At 34.0% G+C, this 18,516-nt stretch overlaps 2 protein-coding genes across 3 annotated transcripts; both read left to right on the top strand.

Annotated features, from left to right (window-relative positions):
* LOC18597878 (two-component response regulator-like APRR7) lies at positions 298 to 6,559 on the top strand. 2 transcript variants are annotated; one of them, XM_007027136.2, is made up of 10 exons: positions 298 to 409; positions 869 to 934; positions 1,133 to 1,484; positions 2,052 to 2,213; positions 2,337 to 2,470; positions 2,804 to 2,965; positions 3,871 to 4,054; positions 4,210 to 4,660; positions 4,774 to 5,587; positions 5,942 to 6,559. In XM_007027136.2, the coding sequence occupies exons 3-10, from the start codon at positions 1,145 to 1,147 to the stop codon at positions 6,050 to 6,052; spliced, it is 2,358 nt and encodes a 785-aa protein (XP_007027198.2). In that variant the 5' UTR covers positions 298 to 409; positions 869 to 934; positions 1,133 to 1,144; the 3' UTR covers positions 6,053 to 6,559. The 2 variants fall into 2 exon arrangements, with proteins under 2 accessions (XP_007027198.2, XP_017977296.1); XM_018121807.1 differs by lacking the exons at positions 298 to 409; positions 869 to 934 and having other exon boundaries at positions 941 to 1,484; positions 5,942 to 6,373.
* Positions 11,685 to 17,006, top strand: LOC18597877 (WRKY transcription factor 44). The gene is made up of 7 exons (XM_018121847.1): positions 11,685 to 11,988; positions 12,108 to 12,188; positions 14,086 to 14,545; positions 14,627 to 14,758; positions 14,958 to 15,685; positions 15,822 to 15,980; positions 16,307 to 17,006. Exons 3-7 carry the CDS (start codon positions 14,327 to 14,329, stop codon positions 16,491 to 16,493), a joined length of 1,425 nt encoding a protein of 474 aa, XP_017977336.1. The 5' UTR covers positions 11,685 to 11,988; positions 12,108 to 12,188; positions 14,086 to 14,326; the 3' UTR covers positions 16,494 to 17,006.

The raw sequence follows: 18,516 nt of genomic DNA, 5'->3' as shown, positions 1-18,516 counted from the left end.
CCAAATGTTTACCCACGTGGAAATATCCACATCGGACGTGGCATTTCTTCTACGTTCCACACCTCCATTTTATCCACGTCAGCATCTGTGGACTTATCTTAATATCTTCTCCGCTCTCCCCGTCTCCAAAACAAAAGGTTGGCAATATCTGTCCCTTCCGAGTCACTCTGCTTCTCAGGCAGTCAATTTTAAAAATAAAAATAAAAAATAAAAATTTAATCTGCAATAAATTGTGGAAAAATTTTGTTAATAATTTAAATTTCTTGTTTAAATGAAAAAGTTAAGCGTTGAAATTAATTTTTGCTTAATTTTTGCGCAATGTTATTTTTAAATTCAAATCTGTTTTCGATCTAGCTCAGTCATGTTGGTAATGAAGCTTTGACGAGGATTATCTTCATCTCTAGCACCTGTAAGTTCTTTACTTTCAATTGAAGTTTGAATAATTTTCTTTTATTGAATTCCATTACTTTTTTCCGTAGATTTCATTTATTTTTTTTTTTTGAAGAGCTGAAGAAATGATGCTGTAGAATATTCCAAAAATTTCAATTTATTAGTTTAGTTATAATTTTTTTAGATCTTTTGATTTGGTTTCGGTTAGTACTAAAAGGGCTTTGTTGTAATATTAGGAGCAGATTTTAGGTGCTTGACATTAGGGTTTTGGCCTGGAAGTCTTTAAAATTTAATTTAATTTTGATAATTTGAAATTAACTAACGTAAATGTTTATGTATAAAGTTATGCTTGTTTCGTAGCACCGTGAATTTGTTCCCTGAATTGAGGATAATATCAGGGAGATTTACTTGTTTGATTGAACTTATTGATTATATTTTTGTGGATTATTTTGATGGGATGCTCTGTTTTCTTCTACAGGGTGAAAGCAGTTTAGGGAGTATGGAGTTGGTTACTGAAGATTGAAAGGAGTTATATTTTTTTGTGGTGATTTATTTAACTTTTAGTTATGGATCTCCTTAGTGATTTGGTCTTGCTTTTGGTTGAACTGTATGTTTTTGCAGAGGTTTGGGTTCTTGAAGACGAAGCTATGTACTATTTGTTTTGTGGATTGAAGAAGGATTTTCACTGTTCCAATATTGGACCATCCTTATTGTTCTCAGTCTTTTCTAATCTGATTTACAGGGAAGTGTCTAGATGAAAGTTGATAGCGATGGCGACAAAGGGTTACGAGAACTAAATCATCAGCTGTGTGATGGTAACAAGAGATCTACAAATGGAGTTGTGACTGAGGAACATGTGACGCTAGAAGGAGATGAGCTGAAAGTTAATGAGATTGCACAAAATGTAAATGATGGTCACGTTGGGGCTGTTCAGGCCCCTGCTGTGCTGCAAATACCACAGCAACAGCCTCAAAATGCAATGGTTTGTTGGGAGAGGTTTCTGCATCTCAGATCACTTAAGGTTCTGCTTGTAGAAAATGATGATTCTACTCGCCATGTTGTCACTGCACTTCTGCGCAATTGCAGTTATGAAGGTTAGTGACTGGCCCTTCTAGGATTGTAACACAGAACAATTTTGCTCTCTTCTCCTCTTTTTGGCTGAAGAAATGCAAATTGTAAATTTGTGCCTCAGGATTTATTATCTTGGAATGAAATTATCAAGGCTTGGAGGTTATTCTCTATTATATTATAAATTTCACGTACTTGCTACCTTCCAATAGCTCATGCTACACAGAAGGGGAGCTGCTTTCTCAGCTAGATCAATTTGATTAATTAACCTTACTAATTACAAGCCTTGAAAATGTTTGCAATTTATTTTGCCTGTTGAGAACCCAATTAAGCTAAGCCTGTTCCAGCTTTCAATAGCACTTGCAGCCAGAATCTTATTATTTTTTGTATCTTGTCTATTCATTGCATCAATATACTCGATACTTGGCTACATTTTAATGATAAAATTTTATGAAACCTATTTATCTCTTATTCAATTTACTCCTGGGTGGGGCAAGCTCTTCTATACTGGAATTCCTGACTTATCAATTATCCAATGAACTATAAGGCTGTTGTAGCCTATATTAACTGTAACACTCGCTTCATATTCCCAGTTATTGAAGCTGCAAATGGACTGCAAGCATGGAAGATACTAGAAGATTTGACCAATCATATTGATCTTGTACTGACTGAGGTGGTTATGCCTTGCTTATCAGGCGTTGGTCTTTTGAGCAAAATTATGAGCCATAAAACACAAAAAAATGTTCCTGTAATCAGTAAGTTCTCCACTCTCTTCTGCATTTTTGTTGATTGTTCTAGCACTTTTAATTCTTGTTTTCACTTGGAGATCTTTTGAGTAGATACCTTTAACTACAATTTTTGATGAGATCTGCTTGCAGTGATGTCTTCTCATGATTCAATGGGTCTAGTCTTTAAGTGTTTGTCAAAAGGTGCTGTTGACTTTTTAGTCAAGCCTATTCGAAAGAATGAGCTTAAGAACCTTTGGCAGCATGTTTGGAGGAGATGCCATAGTGTGAGTTGTTAACTTCCTACTTCAGATTTAGATTCCCTATGATAAGTAGAGATTGGGAACATATGTACTAGCAAACTTTGATTGTTATTTTCTGCTCATTTTTAAGAAAATAGATAAAACATTTGAAACTACAAGCATACACCTCTAGTTTATTTTTGAATTGTATGAAGAAAATAACGTTATAAGACTGTTATCTATTAGGAGAACTTCTACTTATACAACTTTGTTATCATGGTATTGTACTTCATCTTTACATTGCAAAAAAAAAAAAAAAGCTTACACCTTATGTTTTCATAGTTTTCTTTGCCTAATGATTGATTTCTGCTCCCTCAGTCTAGTGGTAGTGGAAGTGAGAGTGGAACACAAACTGAAAAATCTGTGAAATCGAAAAGTGCTGAGAAGTCTGACAACAACACCGGCAGCAATGATGAGGATGATAATGGGAGCATTGGTTTAAATTTTGGGGATGGCAGTGATGATGGGAGTGCCACTCAGGTATTATAAGTCTGTCCTTAAGTTTCAGAATATATAATATATTATTTTATTAGGTAGTGAAGTTTAGTCCTTAGAATGTAGAAAGATCCAGTGAACTGAAGTAGCAGCTTGATTTTTGAAACTGTAACTCTTGCATTGTTTTATGTCATAGTGCAGTGAGGATAGTTTGTTTCTTGTGCATGCACATTTACAATATATAAATCTTTTTGTTTCTAATTGTACTGGGCTTAAACTTTCATTCAAGTTTAATATCAAGATACCATGTTTCATTGAAACCACAAAAGGATAAAATAAGTTCTGATCTGCCACTTTAAGTCCTTGACTTACAACTAAGGTCTCCTCCCCTAATCTTTGCTTAAGAACTGCTGTACAGATTTTTAAGAAAAGAAAACTGCTTAGTCTTTGCTCAAAATATTTGAGTAGCTTGTTCTATTCAGTGCTTAAAAAGTTGTTTCCATGAAGAAGAAACAAGTAGGTTGTGACCTCCAACAGTATTTTTCATTGTTTGGCAACAATTGCATGCTGACACATGTATAACAGAATAGGTATGTGGGTTGATCCACTAATCAAGATTTGATGACAAAATGCAACCTCAAAATCCATTTTGAAAACTTCCAGAACTTCATTATTTTGCTCAAGTTGAACTGAGCCCTAATCGCAAACTATTGGAGTCTGCATGAATCTATTTTATCCATTCCAAATAGGCTACATTATCTACTGATGCCAAATCCTACTTAACCACTTCAAGCCATGAAGCGTTTGGTCTTTTACCTCTAATGTCCTCACCGTTAATGGTTTAATTGAATCACTTTCAAACCTTGGATCAAAATTTTATGGAAGTTGTTAGAAACCTATAAATATATATATATGAACTGGAAAACTAACAGTGCATTCTCTTTTTTCAGAGTTCTTGGACGAAGCAAGCCGTAGAAGTTGACAGCCCTCGTCCAGTCTCACCCTGGGATCGAGTTGCTGAGTGCCGTGATAGTACATGTGCCCAAGTTATCCATTCAAATGCAGATCTATCGGGAAACAAATGGGTGCCAGTGACTGCAGCAAAGGAGTGCAAAGAACAAGATGAACAGCTTGGTAAACATGAAATTTTCACATTTGTAGCTTGAAGTATATCAAGCTAGTCATCTTCTTTCAATATTTAGTTCCTTTTTACTTTTCTTCGCTCTATCGGTAAATTGCAATGCCTGTCTCTTTTTCTCTTTTAACTTTTTTTATCCTTTCTACTGCAGACAATGTTGCAATGGGTAAAAACCTGGACATAGGCATGCCTAGAAATGTAGATTTACAACTAGAGCATCCAGTTGAGGTCCCAATCAAAGCAATTGGGACAAAACAAATTAACCTTCTCGAGATGGGCTTCAGTAAATTCAATGAACAGATAGATAATAGGAAGTTGGACCTCAATAGTGAAACCCCATCAAGCAAAGTAAAGTCTGAAGCTCCTAATCAAACTGGCATCATCTCGGAGACTACTGATCTTCAGAAGGAAAGTGCAGATTATGAGGCTTCAAACAGACTTTCCAAGATCACAGATAGCAATGATAAAAATATCAATGATTCTAAAGAACTACCATCTGTTGACCTTGGGTTGAAGAGACTTAGGGGAGTTAAAGATGCTGGGACTGCGTTTAGGGATGAGCGTAACGTTTTGAGACGTTCTGACTCTTCAGCCTTCTCAAGGTATAAAAGAAGTGTTGATGGATAGGAATTTCAATTATTTGATCCCAGAAAATTATTATTTAAAGATTTGTTGAATTCTAATTAGTTTTGACCATTATGTCTATTGCCTGCAGGTATAATACAGCATCGAATGCAAATAAGGTTCCCACTGTCAACATTGGAAGCTCGTCTGCACTTGACAATAATATAGAAGAGACAAGAAAAGGATCAGCATGTGATGTTCGATTTCATTTGCTTAATGAACCTCCCAATCAATGCTCAAATGTTGGTAGCAACAACATAGATATGGGCTCCACAGCAAATAATGCTTTTGCCAAGCCAGCAGTTTTGAAGAATAAGTCAGCTGCATCATCCATTGTCAGATCTTCACATCCATCCTCTACTTTCCAGCCTATGAAAAATGACCTAAGTGCTAGTCAGAAAGTTGTATTAGACAAGGCTGATGATGTAAATACTACAGCAGGGCTGGCTCAACCTAGAGGGACTCACCAAGAACTCCAAATGCAACACTTCCCACACCATTATGATCACCATCACCATCTCGCTCGTGGTATACAACAGCAGCAACAGCCACCTGAACATAATGATTTATCATTAAAAAAAATGGCTGCAGATGCTCCTCATTGTGGGTCGTCCAATGTGTTGGGTGGGCCTGTTGAAGGAAATGCTGGCAACTACAGTGTCAATGGAAGTGCCTCAGGTAGTAACCATGGAAGCAATGGGCCAAATGGAAGTAGCACTGCAGTCAACACTGTATGGACAAACATAGAAAGTGATAATGGGATAGCTGGGAAAAGCGGAAGCGGTGATGCAAGTGGTAGTGGGAGTGGGAGTGGGAGCGGGGTAGACCAGAGCAAGTCTGCTCATAGAGAAGCTGCATTGACTAAATTTCGTCAGAAGAGGAAAGAGAGATGCTTCCGGAAAAAGGTAACTAACATTAAGCTGTTTAATATATGCAAGATAGTCAATCCTTTAAAACCTTCAAGCCACCAGCACAGGTTATGCCATTAATTGCTGACATGCATGAGAATTTGGTACAAACACAAGATTTTGTTTCCATTTGGACTAGGAAAACCTATATTGCTTCAATCTCTTGAGATATCTTCCTACCAGTATGGGAACTGGTTAACCCTCTTCTAACGAAAAAAAGATATGCACATCAGTTTTTGGAAGATCAGTGATAGAATGGAACATTAGAGTTTTATTTTCTTTTAAACACTCAGAGCTCATCAATTTCAGCACTCGGAGTAACCTTTCTTTTAATTCTTCGGCTTTTCCCAGGTTCGGTACCAAAGCAGGAAACGACTAGCAGAACAACGACCTCGCATCCGAGGGCAATTCGTGAGACAAACAGCAAACAACAACGACCCTGCACCCGAGGGCAATTCATGAGACAAACAGTGAACAGGAACACAAGCAGAACAAGAGATAACAAATTAAACCGTCTCGCTGGTAGTGCAACAAGATTTGGTCCACTCATTATGGGAAGACTTTTGACGTAGCCTCTTTGAGAAATGTTAGACATGATGAACTGTACTTTATTGACGTAGACCTTTCTCTTTTTTTCCTTCCTTTTTAACTTCTTGTTGTGGACTTAAAATTGTGATCTAGGGGAACCGGAGAAGGTTAGAAGACTTCTACAATAAGACCCCATTTCCATTTCGTGTGCTGGATTCATGGACATCAGTGAACACTAGGGTGAATTTGAGAACCTTTGATCATGTTCTATTGGTTAGTTTCTGAAGTTTCTTAATCCAGATTTCCTTCTGAAAAGTATCCTATGTTTGGTATTGAAGACTTTTGGGCAGTGCGCTTGGAAGGGTTCAGCTTGAATAACCAACATCGGAAAAAGGCCAAAAGTTGTTTGGTCAATTTATCAAGTAAAGGAAGCATTTATGACATAGAGTTGTGTCAAATTTCAAGGACCCACTTGCGGTATTTTGTTTTCAAGGATATTTAGCTTAAATTAATAGATGCAAAACTACCTCCAAGGCAAGAAATAATTAAAAAAAAAAATAATTTTCAAATAAAATTTTTAAATTATTTTAAAAAAATTTAAATAAGTATTTATTATTTTATTATGATGAATCAAATTTTTGTATTAATGATTAATTAATTATTATTAATTAAAATGTTACTTGTTGATGTGAATGTTAAAAAATGTTATATGATTATGTTATTATATTAAATTAGTACGTTACATCAATTATGATATATTAACGTATCATATCAGTGTCACGTAACGTAAAATGATATATGACATATTAATTAAATTAATTATTAATTATAAAAATTTATTTTATTTAAAATAAAAATATAAAGATTTGATTAAACGTAATAAAAATATAAAAATTTATTTTAATTTTTTAAAACAATTTAATAATTTTTGAAAATATTATACTTATTAAACATTAATAAATACAAAAGTACCTCCCACACAAGGCATAAAAGATGAGTTGGTGTAGTTGGGAACAATAAACATGCACTCTACCAAACAAATTTGCTCATTTTCACCTAATCTCATATTTATGGATATATTCAAACAAGCCCTAACTTAAGGACTATAAAGTTAACTTTCAATAATTTTCCTTTTGGTTTGCTCCCAACAAAGGGGATAATGCTTTTAAGAATTTGCAGAACTTTTATTGGGTTTTTTTCACCTCTTTTCCATTTGAATTCATTTAATGCATTAACGAGAATATTACTAGTAAGGGTAATTCTTCAAACTTAGAAAGAAGATATCTAAGTAATGCAACAATTTCTGGTTATATGTTCCGAAGATTGGAAATACCCTTTTTACAGATAGAAAGCAAAAAAAATTCCTGTTCCCAAGCTCTAACTTTCTTTGCCCAGTTACCCAGTCTGCAGCAGTGTGTGATGGAGACAAACACTAATTCCATGCAGCAGTAGTAGTAATCTTCAGAGGTTGGAGACTGGGTATTCAAGAAAGAAAAGGAAAAGGGGAATTGGTAGGCTTTATGGATAGAAGGAGAACCACCTTTTTGCAGGTTTGATACTTGAAACTTTGTGTAGGTGGTGGTAGCATTTAAAACAAGCTTGTCTTGTTCATTTTAACTCTTCCTCAAAAGAAAAAGAGTGAGAATATTCTTAACTTGTAACTTTGGTCCTTGGCTTTACAATCCATTTCCCTTTCATTGTTCCCATCACCAAAGCACGTGCCACTGCCGTCTCAAAAGACTCTCAAGCCAAACCCCAAACACCATTGACACAAGGAGAGAACGTGAAGGATGCTGTGGGTATAATTTTCTTACTTCATTTATACTTTTGGGTTATGACTGATTCGGGGTTTTTTTCCTTTCTTTTCTGGTTTTTCCTTCCTTGACAAGTTGTAGTGAGGAAGAAGAATCCTTGAAACCCTACAAATTTTGACTTTCCATTAACAACTAGAATTATACAAAGCATAACAAGTTCTTTGTTGTTTTAATTTTTTTTTATTTTTTTATATTCTGAAGAATTGTGCTTCAATGGATTTATTTTATAATCATAAGATTATTTTTTTTGTAACTAGTTCCTCAAATTTTGACAATAATATAATCTTTATTTCTGGTCCTGATTTGTTTTGTTTTTATTTATATATTTTTTTGTGAAGTAAATCTCTTTCATGCTTTTAAAGCTAAATACATGGACAATATTTTTAGGAAGAAATAATAAATATAATAAATTGAATATCCAAGATTCAAATTTAAACTTAAAAAGGTTTGAAGAAGAAGAATTTGATTTGAATGACTCTTCCAAAGTTATAGATCATAACGTAATGAAACTCTACAAATTTCTATAACATCAAAAGAAAATGGATATTTTTTTTTAGAAAATTAAAATATGAACAAGTTGATATAACAAGTCAATAGAGATGGATTTTTTTTTATATATATAATTAGAGAGGAGGGATCAAACCCTTCTCTTTAAATATGAGATAATACAACAATCAATGAATCAAATGCTCAGGTATCAATAGAGATGGAGCTTGAATCTTTTATTTGTCAATATTTAATTTCTTAATAAAAATAAAGTTTTTGCTTTTTTTATTGAATTATAAACAGACAATTAATTTTGTTATTTTTCGATGAAATTCGTTAACTAAAAAATAATAATTGAAAATTTTTTGAGTATAAATAAATTTCTAATGCCACCAAATTTTTCATTGAAAAAGACTATCACCGACAGAAATTACCAACAAAGCATTATCAAACAAGTAAACCATTACTTAAATATAATATATCCATATTTAGAGATATATAAGAGGTATTCTTTGAGAATGATGTCTCTAATAGAGGAGCAAGCCCACAGTATTCTGACTCCCCTATAGCTTTTAAATTGTTTAGAGATATACATTTCGAAGCTCTTATATTCTCATTCAATGCTTTGTTTTCGTACGATTCTTACTTTTATATATTTTTTATTTTGTAACTTTTTTCACTTATAATTGATTTTTGTCACCATATTTATTATTGATTTAGAGTACGCTTCAATTCATTCTAAACCCATTTCTAAAATAAAGTCATTCTATTGTATGTTATATGAACTCTTCATTTTAAATACTTCATTAATCATAGAGTAAATTTTTTTTAAAAAGTATACAAAATATTGTACTTTAAACTTTAAAATTAATGTAAAAAAAAAAAACTTAACATACAGTAAATTAATCTCGAGTTCATGTAGCGTAGTTAATATTATAATAATATCATATATGTAAGCATGTACTTCAATCCAATTAGCAATAACTATTACAACTCGAACCTAATTATTTACTTAGAAGGGATATGGATATCTGCTATAATAATTAAGACCCGGCTCAACTTGCGTTAATTATTCGTTAAGTATAAAGAAATTATTAAAAAAAAAAAGATCCTTAAACGATGCCGTACCCAACAGTTTAATTACTTCAGTCAATGCCCTTGGCTGGAGGCAATTCATGGCACGTGCGAGAGACACTAACACAACTACCGGTCACGCACTTAGAATTTCGGTTTGAAAGTTGGTCGACAGCTCCACACCACCCTACACCCCCCCCAACCCCATCCCAGGCCCCCAACTAACAGTCCAAAAGTCGTTATCCCCTCAACTAATCTTCAAAGCCTTCCTCAAAAGATATATATATAAAGTTAGAATTTCTCAATTTTTATTTTAACAATTTCAATATAATTAGAGTAATTAAAAATATTTCTGATTATTATATTTGATAAATATTTTACATCGAGATAAATTTTGGATATAAATAAATTCAAATTAAATTATTTATTTATTTTTATAAAAATAAATTTAATTATAGCTTTCGACAAATCTATGATAAAAGTCTCCAAAGTCTTCATTGAGTGGAGCAATTATGATTTTGATTATGAGAGGGCGGCTTTACCATAATCTTACAGTTTGATTATCTCAACACAGTGAAATAATTTATAAAGTTTTTAATAATTAATATTCGAACATTTGATTCATTAATTAGCGTATAATTTTTCACTTAAATAATAGGATTTTATTTTTTTTTCAATTAAAAAACAGTCTTTAATTATTATATGGGTTACATTCTTAGAATTCTTGTTTCTTGATTCTGCTTGACCAAATCTTGATTCAATTAGTCTTTTTTGTATTTTTAAACCCTTTTTTCCTTATATGATAGTCATCATCTGCATTGTTTTCAACACCAAAATGCAGTAAGTCAATGGGTGAAATGAAAATGTGTTGAGTGTTTTTGGGTTTTTGACCATGACAAAATGACAAGCCCTATTTGCTTAACTTGCTAATCTTATCCTAGTGCATGTGTTCAAGCTATTTTGACAAATTGTTGCCTTTTATGTACACAAAATTCTCTTAAATTTTCCTCCTTCTTCTCCCTCATTCTTTTGACAAAAGTATATAATAGTGGAGATTTTTAATTATGTATCTTAAGGAACTTGACATTTTATATCTCAAATCAACTATTAAACTCGATCTATACCCATTATGATTTCAACTTTTTCCAAATAAAACTTTTTCAATTTTTTATTTAATCAGCATTATGTGAATTTTTTTTCTTAATTGTATCATGTGGATAACTTCTTGTGGGATATTAATTTTGCCTCATAAAATTAAAAAAATATAGTGAACCAATAAATTATCTTTGAATTAAGGGTATTTTGTCAATTTTATTGGATAAAATTGACAACTAACCATTTGTAAGAACAGAAATTATATACAAAATACTAATCGAAATTTTGAAAATATTTTATTAAAATAGTTATTTGATGGTTGGAGGAATACTCTCTATAGTCTTTTGTAATTATATATATATATATATATATTTGAAATATCAACAATGTTAGAGTTATTACAAATATAACATTAAATTAATAGCTCAACAGAATTAAATCATTTGGCTCTTTAACCACATACGTTAGGACATCTGAACATTTAATTTATTTATTAATATATAATTTTTTTACTTAAAAAATAAAGTTAAAATCTTTCTCTCCTACGTAAATAGTAGAGTTAAAATTTTCTATCCTCAATTATAAAAAAAAAAAAAAAACCCACACACGTTAGGACCAGTCTCCAATACAAACCCAACGGCTTCATTTATATACCCAAACGGCTACAAGGGCTCACGGTTCACATGGAAGGACTCTTTTACCCTTGTAATTTTTACCTTCCCATGAAAAAAACATGGGTAGAAACAGTCTTTTGTGGAACGAAGACAAAACGGGAGCAGTAGACTCGTCGTGTTACACGCGCTGTGACGGGGAAGGTGGGCTAGGGTTTCAAAATTTTATGATGGAAAGGACCTGTATCAGAGAGTCAAACGAGACACAGAGACAGTTAGTTGGCCATACCATCACTCTCTCTCTCTCTCCCCCGTCTAATCCACCAATCACCAGCGTCTGATGCAAATCTCATATGTATACAACAAATTTCCCAAATAGGCAAAACATTTCCAGAAAAGAAACGGACAACCAAAATTTATAATTTATTAATAAAATAACATTAAATAAAACAAAAATAAAAATACTTTTGGTGGGATTTTCGCCTCATTATTTTACCTTTAGCAACCTTTCTTCTTCATTCTTTTTTGCTCCTTTTCCTCCTGTCAAAACTATGGAACTTCCTCACATTCCCAGTTTCAGACACTAAACCGAAATCTTAATCTTTTTCTCTGGCCTTGAAAGAAACATGGGTTGCTGCTCTAAAGAAACCAGTTTAATCCAAACCCTTTTGTTTCCAAGCCTGTTTTCTCTTTAATAAGTTCAAGAACACACAGAAAGAACTATCATTTCATGTATAAACAATATATTGTGTTTCCTTTGTTAACTGGTTAAGCTTTCTCGCTCTTCGAGGTCAAGTTCTTTGTGTTTCAGAGTTTCAGTCACGTTTCCTTTTCTACATGTATGCATCTACGTTTTTTTTTTCCTGCTGAAGAAGTTTCTGAGGTCAAATTCCTTGGTCTGTTATGCAGACTGAGCTAAAAGAGTGAATGAAATGAGATTTCATGGAAGCAAAAACAAGTTGTTAAGTGTATTACTTATCTGCCATTCTGGTCAGTTCTCATTTCCTTTCTGCTGTTACTCTTTTCATTTCCTTCAGCATTATTTTTTATTTTTAGATTTTTTTTTGTGTTTATCTACGTTTTGCTTTGAACTAATCAGTTGAACTTTCAGATTTCCTCTTTCCTTTTTTTTTTTGTAAATATTTTATTCTTGGGGTTTGGATTTTCTCTGCAGAGAAGGACTTTTTTTGGGCTTGTTATTACTGTGACAAGTAAAACGAGCTTATCTTTCTTTCGCACAATCCTAAATATTTGTTTTTTTTTCCTTCTTCATAAAGCAATATGGGGTAGTTAAATTTTTCTAGAAAAGAAGATATTGGTTCACAAGGTTGATATAGACTAGAGTCTATTTGATGTAAATATGGTGGTGTTTTGTTGTAGTTACTGTAGGTTGGAAGTGTAGAGACTTCTCTTCATCTATGGTCGTAACTGTAACTAAAGATGAGCTTTATCTTGATCTATGGTCAGTGATTTTCTGGGTTCTGGCCTACATTTTATTTGGAAATCCTGAAATTTAGGCTCTTCATGACCAGAGGAGGAAAACTGTCAAATAGCAGCTGGGTTATCTTCTAGATAGGATTAAGGTAAGGGTGAAGGGAGTTTGTATTATGATTGTGTTATCGTTTTGAAGTAGCAGAGCAAATGTTTGAGCATCTTTGTACATACTGCTGGCGAGGAAAGCTGGGAAATAACTAGTGTTGGTTTATAAAATGGAGAAAATGGGGAAGTTTCAGCATATTTCAATCTCTCAATTTTATTTTCTAAGCATAAACGTTTGGTTCAGAATGCGGTAGCTACTCTGAAGGTTGAAGAGAGAAGTTTTCTCTGTCAGCAAAAGTTGGTTCAATTATTCAACTACATTCAAGTATGAGTGCAGCTTTAGAGACTTTCCAGAAAGCAGGATATCTGTCTTATCCAATTTATTCATTTGGCATACCTTTAAAAGGAAAATTCCTGTCACCGGTATCGTTTGAACTTTCTCCATGCCATAGTCTTACTGCTGAGGTATTCTGCCATAGTTGATAGTTTGTTCCATAGCAAACACCCTGATTTAGGACAATTTATAGGTTAATGATATTATGAATGTTAAGCAACTCTGAGAGGGTATTGATAGCTGCATTAGTTCATGAAAAGTGGATCCTAGAAATGGTTCAAAAATCACCCAGTTGGTTCATGTTTGTGCTGTGAGTTTGCTATTTTGTTGAGACTGAGAGAGAACAATTCTGTTTGCATCCGAAGCTGATAGAGCTCAACATCTTTTACTGCGGGGAAGGTTTTTGGGACTGCTTATCTCTCCTCCAATAAAAGGCTATGTCATTCTAATATTATATGCAGTAATAACCTGAGAGCAGAGGAATTTCACAGGGACTATCTCCTAATACCCGTTAGCTACCAATTGCAAGGCAGAAGGAAATGAATTAGCAATGAAATGGTGATAATGTGTGCCGTTATTATTTTACATGAGCTTTTTCCAGCTGGCTGAGGAGGAGGTTCTAGTTTTTGGAGCTTTCTTCATCACCTTTCTCTGTGTCCTTTATGCCTTCCTATCTCATAATTTATGGTTATTTAGCTTGTGAAAAGGTTGCTTTTCTACTCTTACTAATATGTGGGAGGTAATATATGATGAAACAAGTGTGTATTTTAGAGATGGTCTTATTAGCGTTAAAATACGGCACAATGTTGAATTAGAGCTAGTTTTTATGAACTCTATAAACAGATTTTGCTACCCAGATATATCTGCTGTAGCGTGCACCGAGTTGTTTGGTTTATGATATGTATCTAATCTTTTTGAGGACACACACTCATTCGCATGTAACTTTCTTTTGTAACACTTATCAATTTAGTCTTCTATTTATACATGTTACTTACATAATCCTGGTGCGCACAGGTCTGAATATGTTGATTTTGAGCTGTGCATAACTGAAGCTGACACTGGCAGAGAGTGAATTCTATAACATCTTCTGAACATCCCTCCTTCAGCAAGTTTTCCTTCTCAAGAACAATACTATTTTCTACTGCTATTCAGCTTAATTGAGTATCAAGGGCATGGCATAGTTGGGTTTGCAAGGCTTCTTTCCAGCATATTATGCTCCTGTAAAATATAATTGACATTTCGTATATTTATTAAAATGGAGGTTAAAGAAGCAGAGAGGATAGTCATAGCTAAGCCAGTAGCTTCAAAGCCTACTTGCTCTAGTTTTAAGTCTTTCTCGGAGTTGCTTGCAGGTGCCATCAATGCCTCACCCCCTAATGCCTGTTCTGAAACTGCAGTTCCTGCAATTAGACCAAAGACAGTGAGGTTCAAGCCAGCGGTGAATCAAGCTCCATCTGCTGCGGCTTCTTCCCAGGTTTCCTCTTATTTCATCTGGATATCTTTCTCATTTTGAGATTTTTTTTCCTCTCATCGCTTTGTCATCTGACAATTTCAGGCAGAGCTCCCTGGAATAGGTGTTTCTAGTTCATCTGATAAGGTTTTAAAATCAAATGTCAAACCTACCGTAGTATACAAACCACAGGCAAAGCTTGTATCGAAGACAACTGTTTCTCTCTTGGCAAACATGGTTAGTTGCAGAACTCCATGTGTTAGTTTATCTACTAGAGAAACTGCCACTTCTAGATTAAAGAATACTAATAACTAGTCCAAGATAATATTTATCCCCACAGATGCTCATTATCTATGCCATACTCATTGAGATGGAGTGATGTTAATTTTGCCGAAGCCCAGGTCCTTCTACTGATATTAGAGTTTCAATTTTGCAGGGGAACTTCAGCATTAGCAATCAACAAACACTGCAATCAACAGAGGCACCAGCTCAACATACAAACCAAGAGAAAAAGAATTTCAGATCCCAAGTTTGTCCTAATTTTCACCAGAATGCTCCATCACACGCAGAAACAGATCAGACAAGTGAACCCTCAAAGGTGGGATCTCAGAACATGGAGGAGGATCCAAAAAGCTTACCAGCTGCAGCAAATATTGATCGGCCTTCTTATGATGGCTATAATTGGAGGAAATATGGGCAAAAGCAAGTGAAAGGAAGTGAGTATCCACGAAGCTACTATAAGTGTACACACCCAAATTGTCCTGTAAAAAAGAAAGTTGAAAGATCATTTGATGGTCAAATAGCTGAAATTGTCTACAAGGGTGAACACAACCATTCAAAGCCTCAGCCTCCCAAACGAAATTCGTCTGGGACCCAAGGGTTAGGCTTTACTTCTGATGGGACTGGTCAAGATACCAACAACTCATTGTGGAGTAATAATCCTAATGAAAGGAATGAAGGTTCTGAAGGTAGAGTTGAAAATCAGAATGAAGTCGGATTGTCTGCTCCCTCATCTTATCAAGGGAAAGCTGTGCTATCTCATGAGCATGTTACTACTGGAGCTGTTAATGCTGGTGTAACTTCAGAAAATTCCATTGGTCTTAGTGGGGAATGTGAGGAACGAAGCAAGGAGGGAGAAGATGATGAGCCTAGGAGTAAAAGAAGGTAAGAAATTGAGATGATAAGGATTTTAGGTCTTTGAGAATTTGCCACACAAAGCGGTTTGAAATCACATACAATTCTTTAATTGAAAGCATTTAGCTAATTCAAATTGTGTTGAATTATGATCTGTTTCCTTCAGGAAAAGTGAGAATCAATCCAGTGAAGTGGGCACCTCAGGGGAAGGCATCCAGGAACCTCGTGTTGTAGTGCAAAGTTGTACAGATTCTGAGATTATGGGAGATGGCTTTCGGTGGAGAAAGTATGGGCAGAAGGTGGTGAAGGGAAATCCATATCCCAGGTTAAAATTCAACTTGTTCAAGATACACATCATAATTCATAGCTGATAGGACCTCCTTTAGGCTTAATGTGGTGCCCCTTCCTACTTTTGAGTGATTTTGTTTTCACTCTACTGCTTGAATCATGGTATTGTTGGTTTGTGATAGCTAAACACTTTTGCAAGCAGTTCCTTCTCTAATAAAACATGCGATCACAACCTCTCCATAGTCCAAAATAGATGCAGCATCTATAAGACATATATGATACACGTACTATATATGCATCATCCACCGACCATGTAGTTTCTTAGCCTTGTTTTCTTACTACTTTGGGTAATTTGTCTTGCAGAAGTTACTATAGATGCACGAGTCTTAAGTGCAATGTGCGCAAGCATGTGGAAAGAGCATCGGATGATCCAAGAGCTTTCATCACAACGTATGAAGGCAAACATAACCACGAGATGCCACTTAGGAACACAAATCCTGTGGCCTCTGATCCAGATTCTAATTCACCTGCTAGTAAAGACAAGCGATGATAGCAACTGAAAGAAGGTATAGTCTCCAACTTGATATTTGGTCTTGATAAAGGCGCTCCGGACTCAAGGCCATCAGAACCAAAGACCTGAAGTGACTGTGAAGCTCACAATATATGACTTTTTACTAAATTTACTATGCCACCTTCTTGTGAATTTTAGCTATGAAGGCAGTTTTCTGTTGGCAATTCAAATTAGAGGGAGGACATTACGGATCCTCATCTTCTTCTAATGCCGCCTGCCTTCAACTTATTGCATTCTTTCTTAAATTAATTGTTTCCTCCATGAGATAATAAGTAATAACTGCACATCTAATATGTTATATATATCAGCACTGTTTTGTTTCAGGTTTCTAGAGGTCTTGTAACAACTTCAGGGCAGCTTTAGGTCTTTGTTACTTAAGTGATCAATCCTAACTTCTGGCAATTATGCCAAGAATGTCTGTTGATTATGATGCTATCTCAGAGAGAAGGCATCAAAGTCCACTCGGAACTTTTTGCTGCCTCTACTTCTCTACATATCTGCAGAATTTTGATACAAATTACTTGTGCATTGACATTTTGTTTTTGCAAGGTTACTTCCGCATTGACGTGACTCAAATCTTTTTATGACATGTATGTCTCTTACTTGGCGAAAGAGGAAAATGGTGTCAGCTCATACTCTATTTGTTGGGTGAGGGCTGATCATGCTTTATATATAAATAAAACGTAATGAAAATAAATTTAAAAATTAAATTTACATCTCACCTTCTTAAGATCTCTTTCATGTCAAATCGAGTACATAATTAAATTAAAATAAAAATATATGATCATATCACTTTACTTAAATAACAAAAATTGATAAATCTTTTGTTAAACTACCAAATTAGCCTTCAAAAAGCTCAACCACTTTAGCTCGGTTGTTGCAAACCAAAGTTGTTCAAGGGATCCTTGTGTAGCTTCTAATGGTGATCTACACCAATGAATGAGAAATTTCTTTTTTATGATTGAAAGTGCTATGCTTTGACAATGTACTAGGAAAGATGAGTTTCATAAACTCATAATTCACACAAAATTATAGTGCTGAACACAAAAAAATAATAATAATAATAATAAATAAAGTGAATGAAAAACTATTTTTCTTCACACAATGAACGACAAGACAAAAGAATTTTTAATGTGCCGTTCACTCTTTTTTTTTTTTCAACCGTTTCCACTCTTTTTGTTTGGAGGCTATAGCAAGGTATTTATACCTGAAATTAATTTTAAACCTTCATTACAAAAGTATTTTGTAATTACCAATTAATCCAATAATTTGAATAAATAATTTAATTAAGTCCTATAGAAATCTAAGTAACTTAATTGTTTAATTTAATCAATTAGGTCCAATAATTTAATTAAGCCCAACAATTTAATTAAACAATTTTAATCAATTAGGTCCAATGACTTAATTAAACAAATTTAATCAATTAGGCACAACTTAATTAAACAATTTTAATCAAATGCTTGAAAAGCTCATAACTTCTAATTTGATTAAGTCCAACTTAATCACCTCTCCCATTTTATTTTCAACATTCATTTTAGGTGTGTGACTCATTAGGCTTCTAACATGTTGACAATAAACTCAACATATAATTCTTAAATTAAACTTAAAATTAGATAAATTTAAACTAATTTAAATTTATCATTAATCAAGTTAACTACCTAGAGTTTATAAACCAAGATTGGGATCTAGCAATCCATAATGGCCACCCAAATGTTAGAAGAGTCAAGATGGTTTGACTTAACCTTTCAATGATCAGTCTTTCAGTGTAATTCATTCCCTCATCGTATATCCTGGAGATAATAAGAGTATGATGCAGTATCTACTCTTATTGATCTCCATATTCGTTTTTAAAGTTTGATCATCAGGTTATAAAGACTTATGAAACTTCTTTCATAATCTTTAAGTCACCTCGGTCAATGACTTCAATAAGCTGATATCAACAAAGAACAGTTAGGATATATCCCCTGCATCACTTGGGATGATGATTCTTATCTTGATCACT

Source organism: Theobroma cacao, chromosome 5, assembly GCF_000208745.1.
Source record: "Theobroma cacao cultivar B97-61/B2 chromosome 5, Criollo_cocoa_genome_V2, whole genome shotgun sequence".
NCBI lineage: Eukaryota > Viridiplantae > Streptophyta > Magnoliopsida > Malvales > Malvaceae > Theobroma > Theobroma cacao.
The sequence above is the reverse complement of the archived record's forward strand: the minus strand, read 5'-3'. Positions and strand labels throughout refer to the sequence as shown.

Excerpts from the sequence above, each read along its gene's own strand:
- LOC18597877 (XM_018121847.1), top strand. The coding sequence starts at position 14,327 with ATGGAGGTTAAAGAAGCAGAGAGGATAGTCATAGCTAAGCCAGTAGCT. Across the intron at positions 15,686-15,821 it reads GAGCCTAGGAGTAAAAGAAG|GAAAAGTGAGAATCAATCCA; the intron begins GTAAGAAATTGA and ends TGTTTCCTTCAG. Across the intron at positions 15,981-16,306 it reads AAGGGAAATCCATATCCCAG|AAGTTACTATAGATGCACGA; the intron begins GTTAAAATTCAA and ends TTTGTCTTGCAG.
- LOC18597878 (XM_007027136.2), top strand. The coding sequence starts at position 1,145 with ATGAAAGTTGATAGCGATGGCGACAAAGGGTTACGAGAACTAAATCAT. Across the intron at positions 1,485-2,051 it reads GCGCAATTGCAGTTATGAAG|TTATTGAAGCTGCAAATGGA; the intron begins GTTAGTGACTGG and ends TCATATTCCCAG. Across the intron at positions 5,588-5,941 it reads AGAGATGCTTCCGGAAAAAG|GTTCGGTACCAAAGCAGGAA; the intron begins GTAACTAACATT and ends GGCTTTTCCCAG.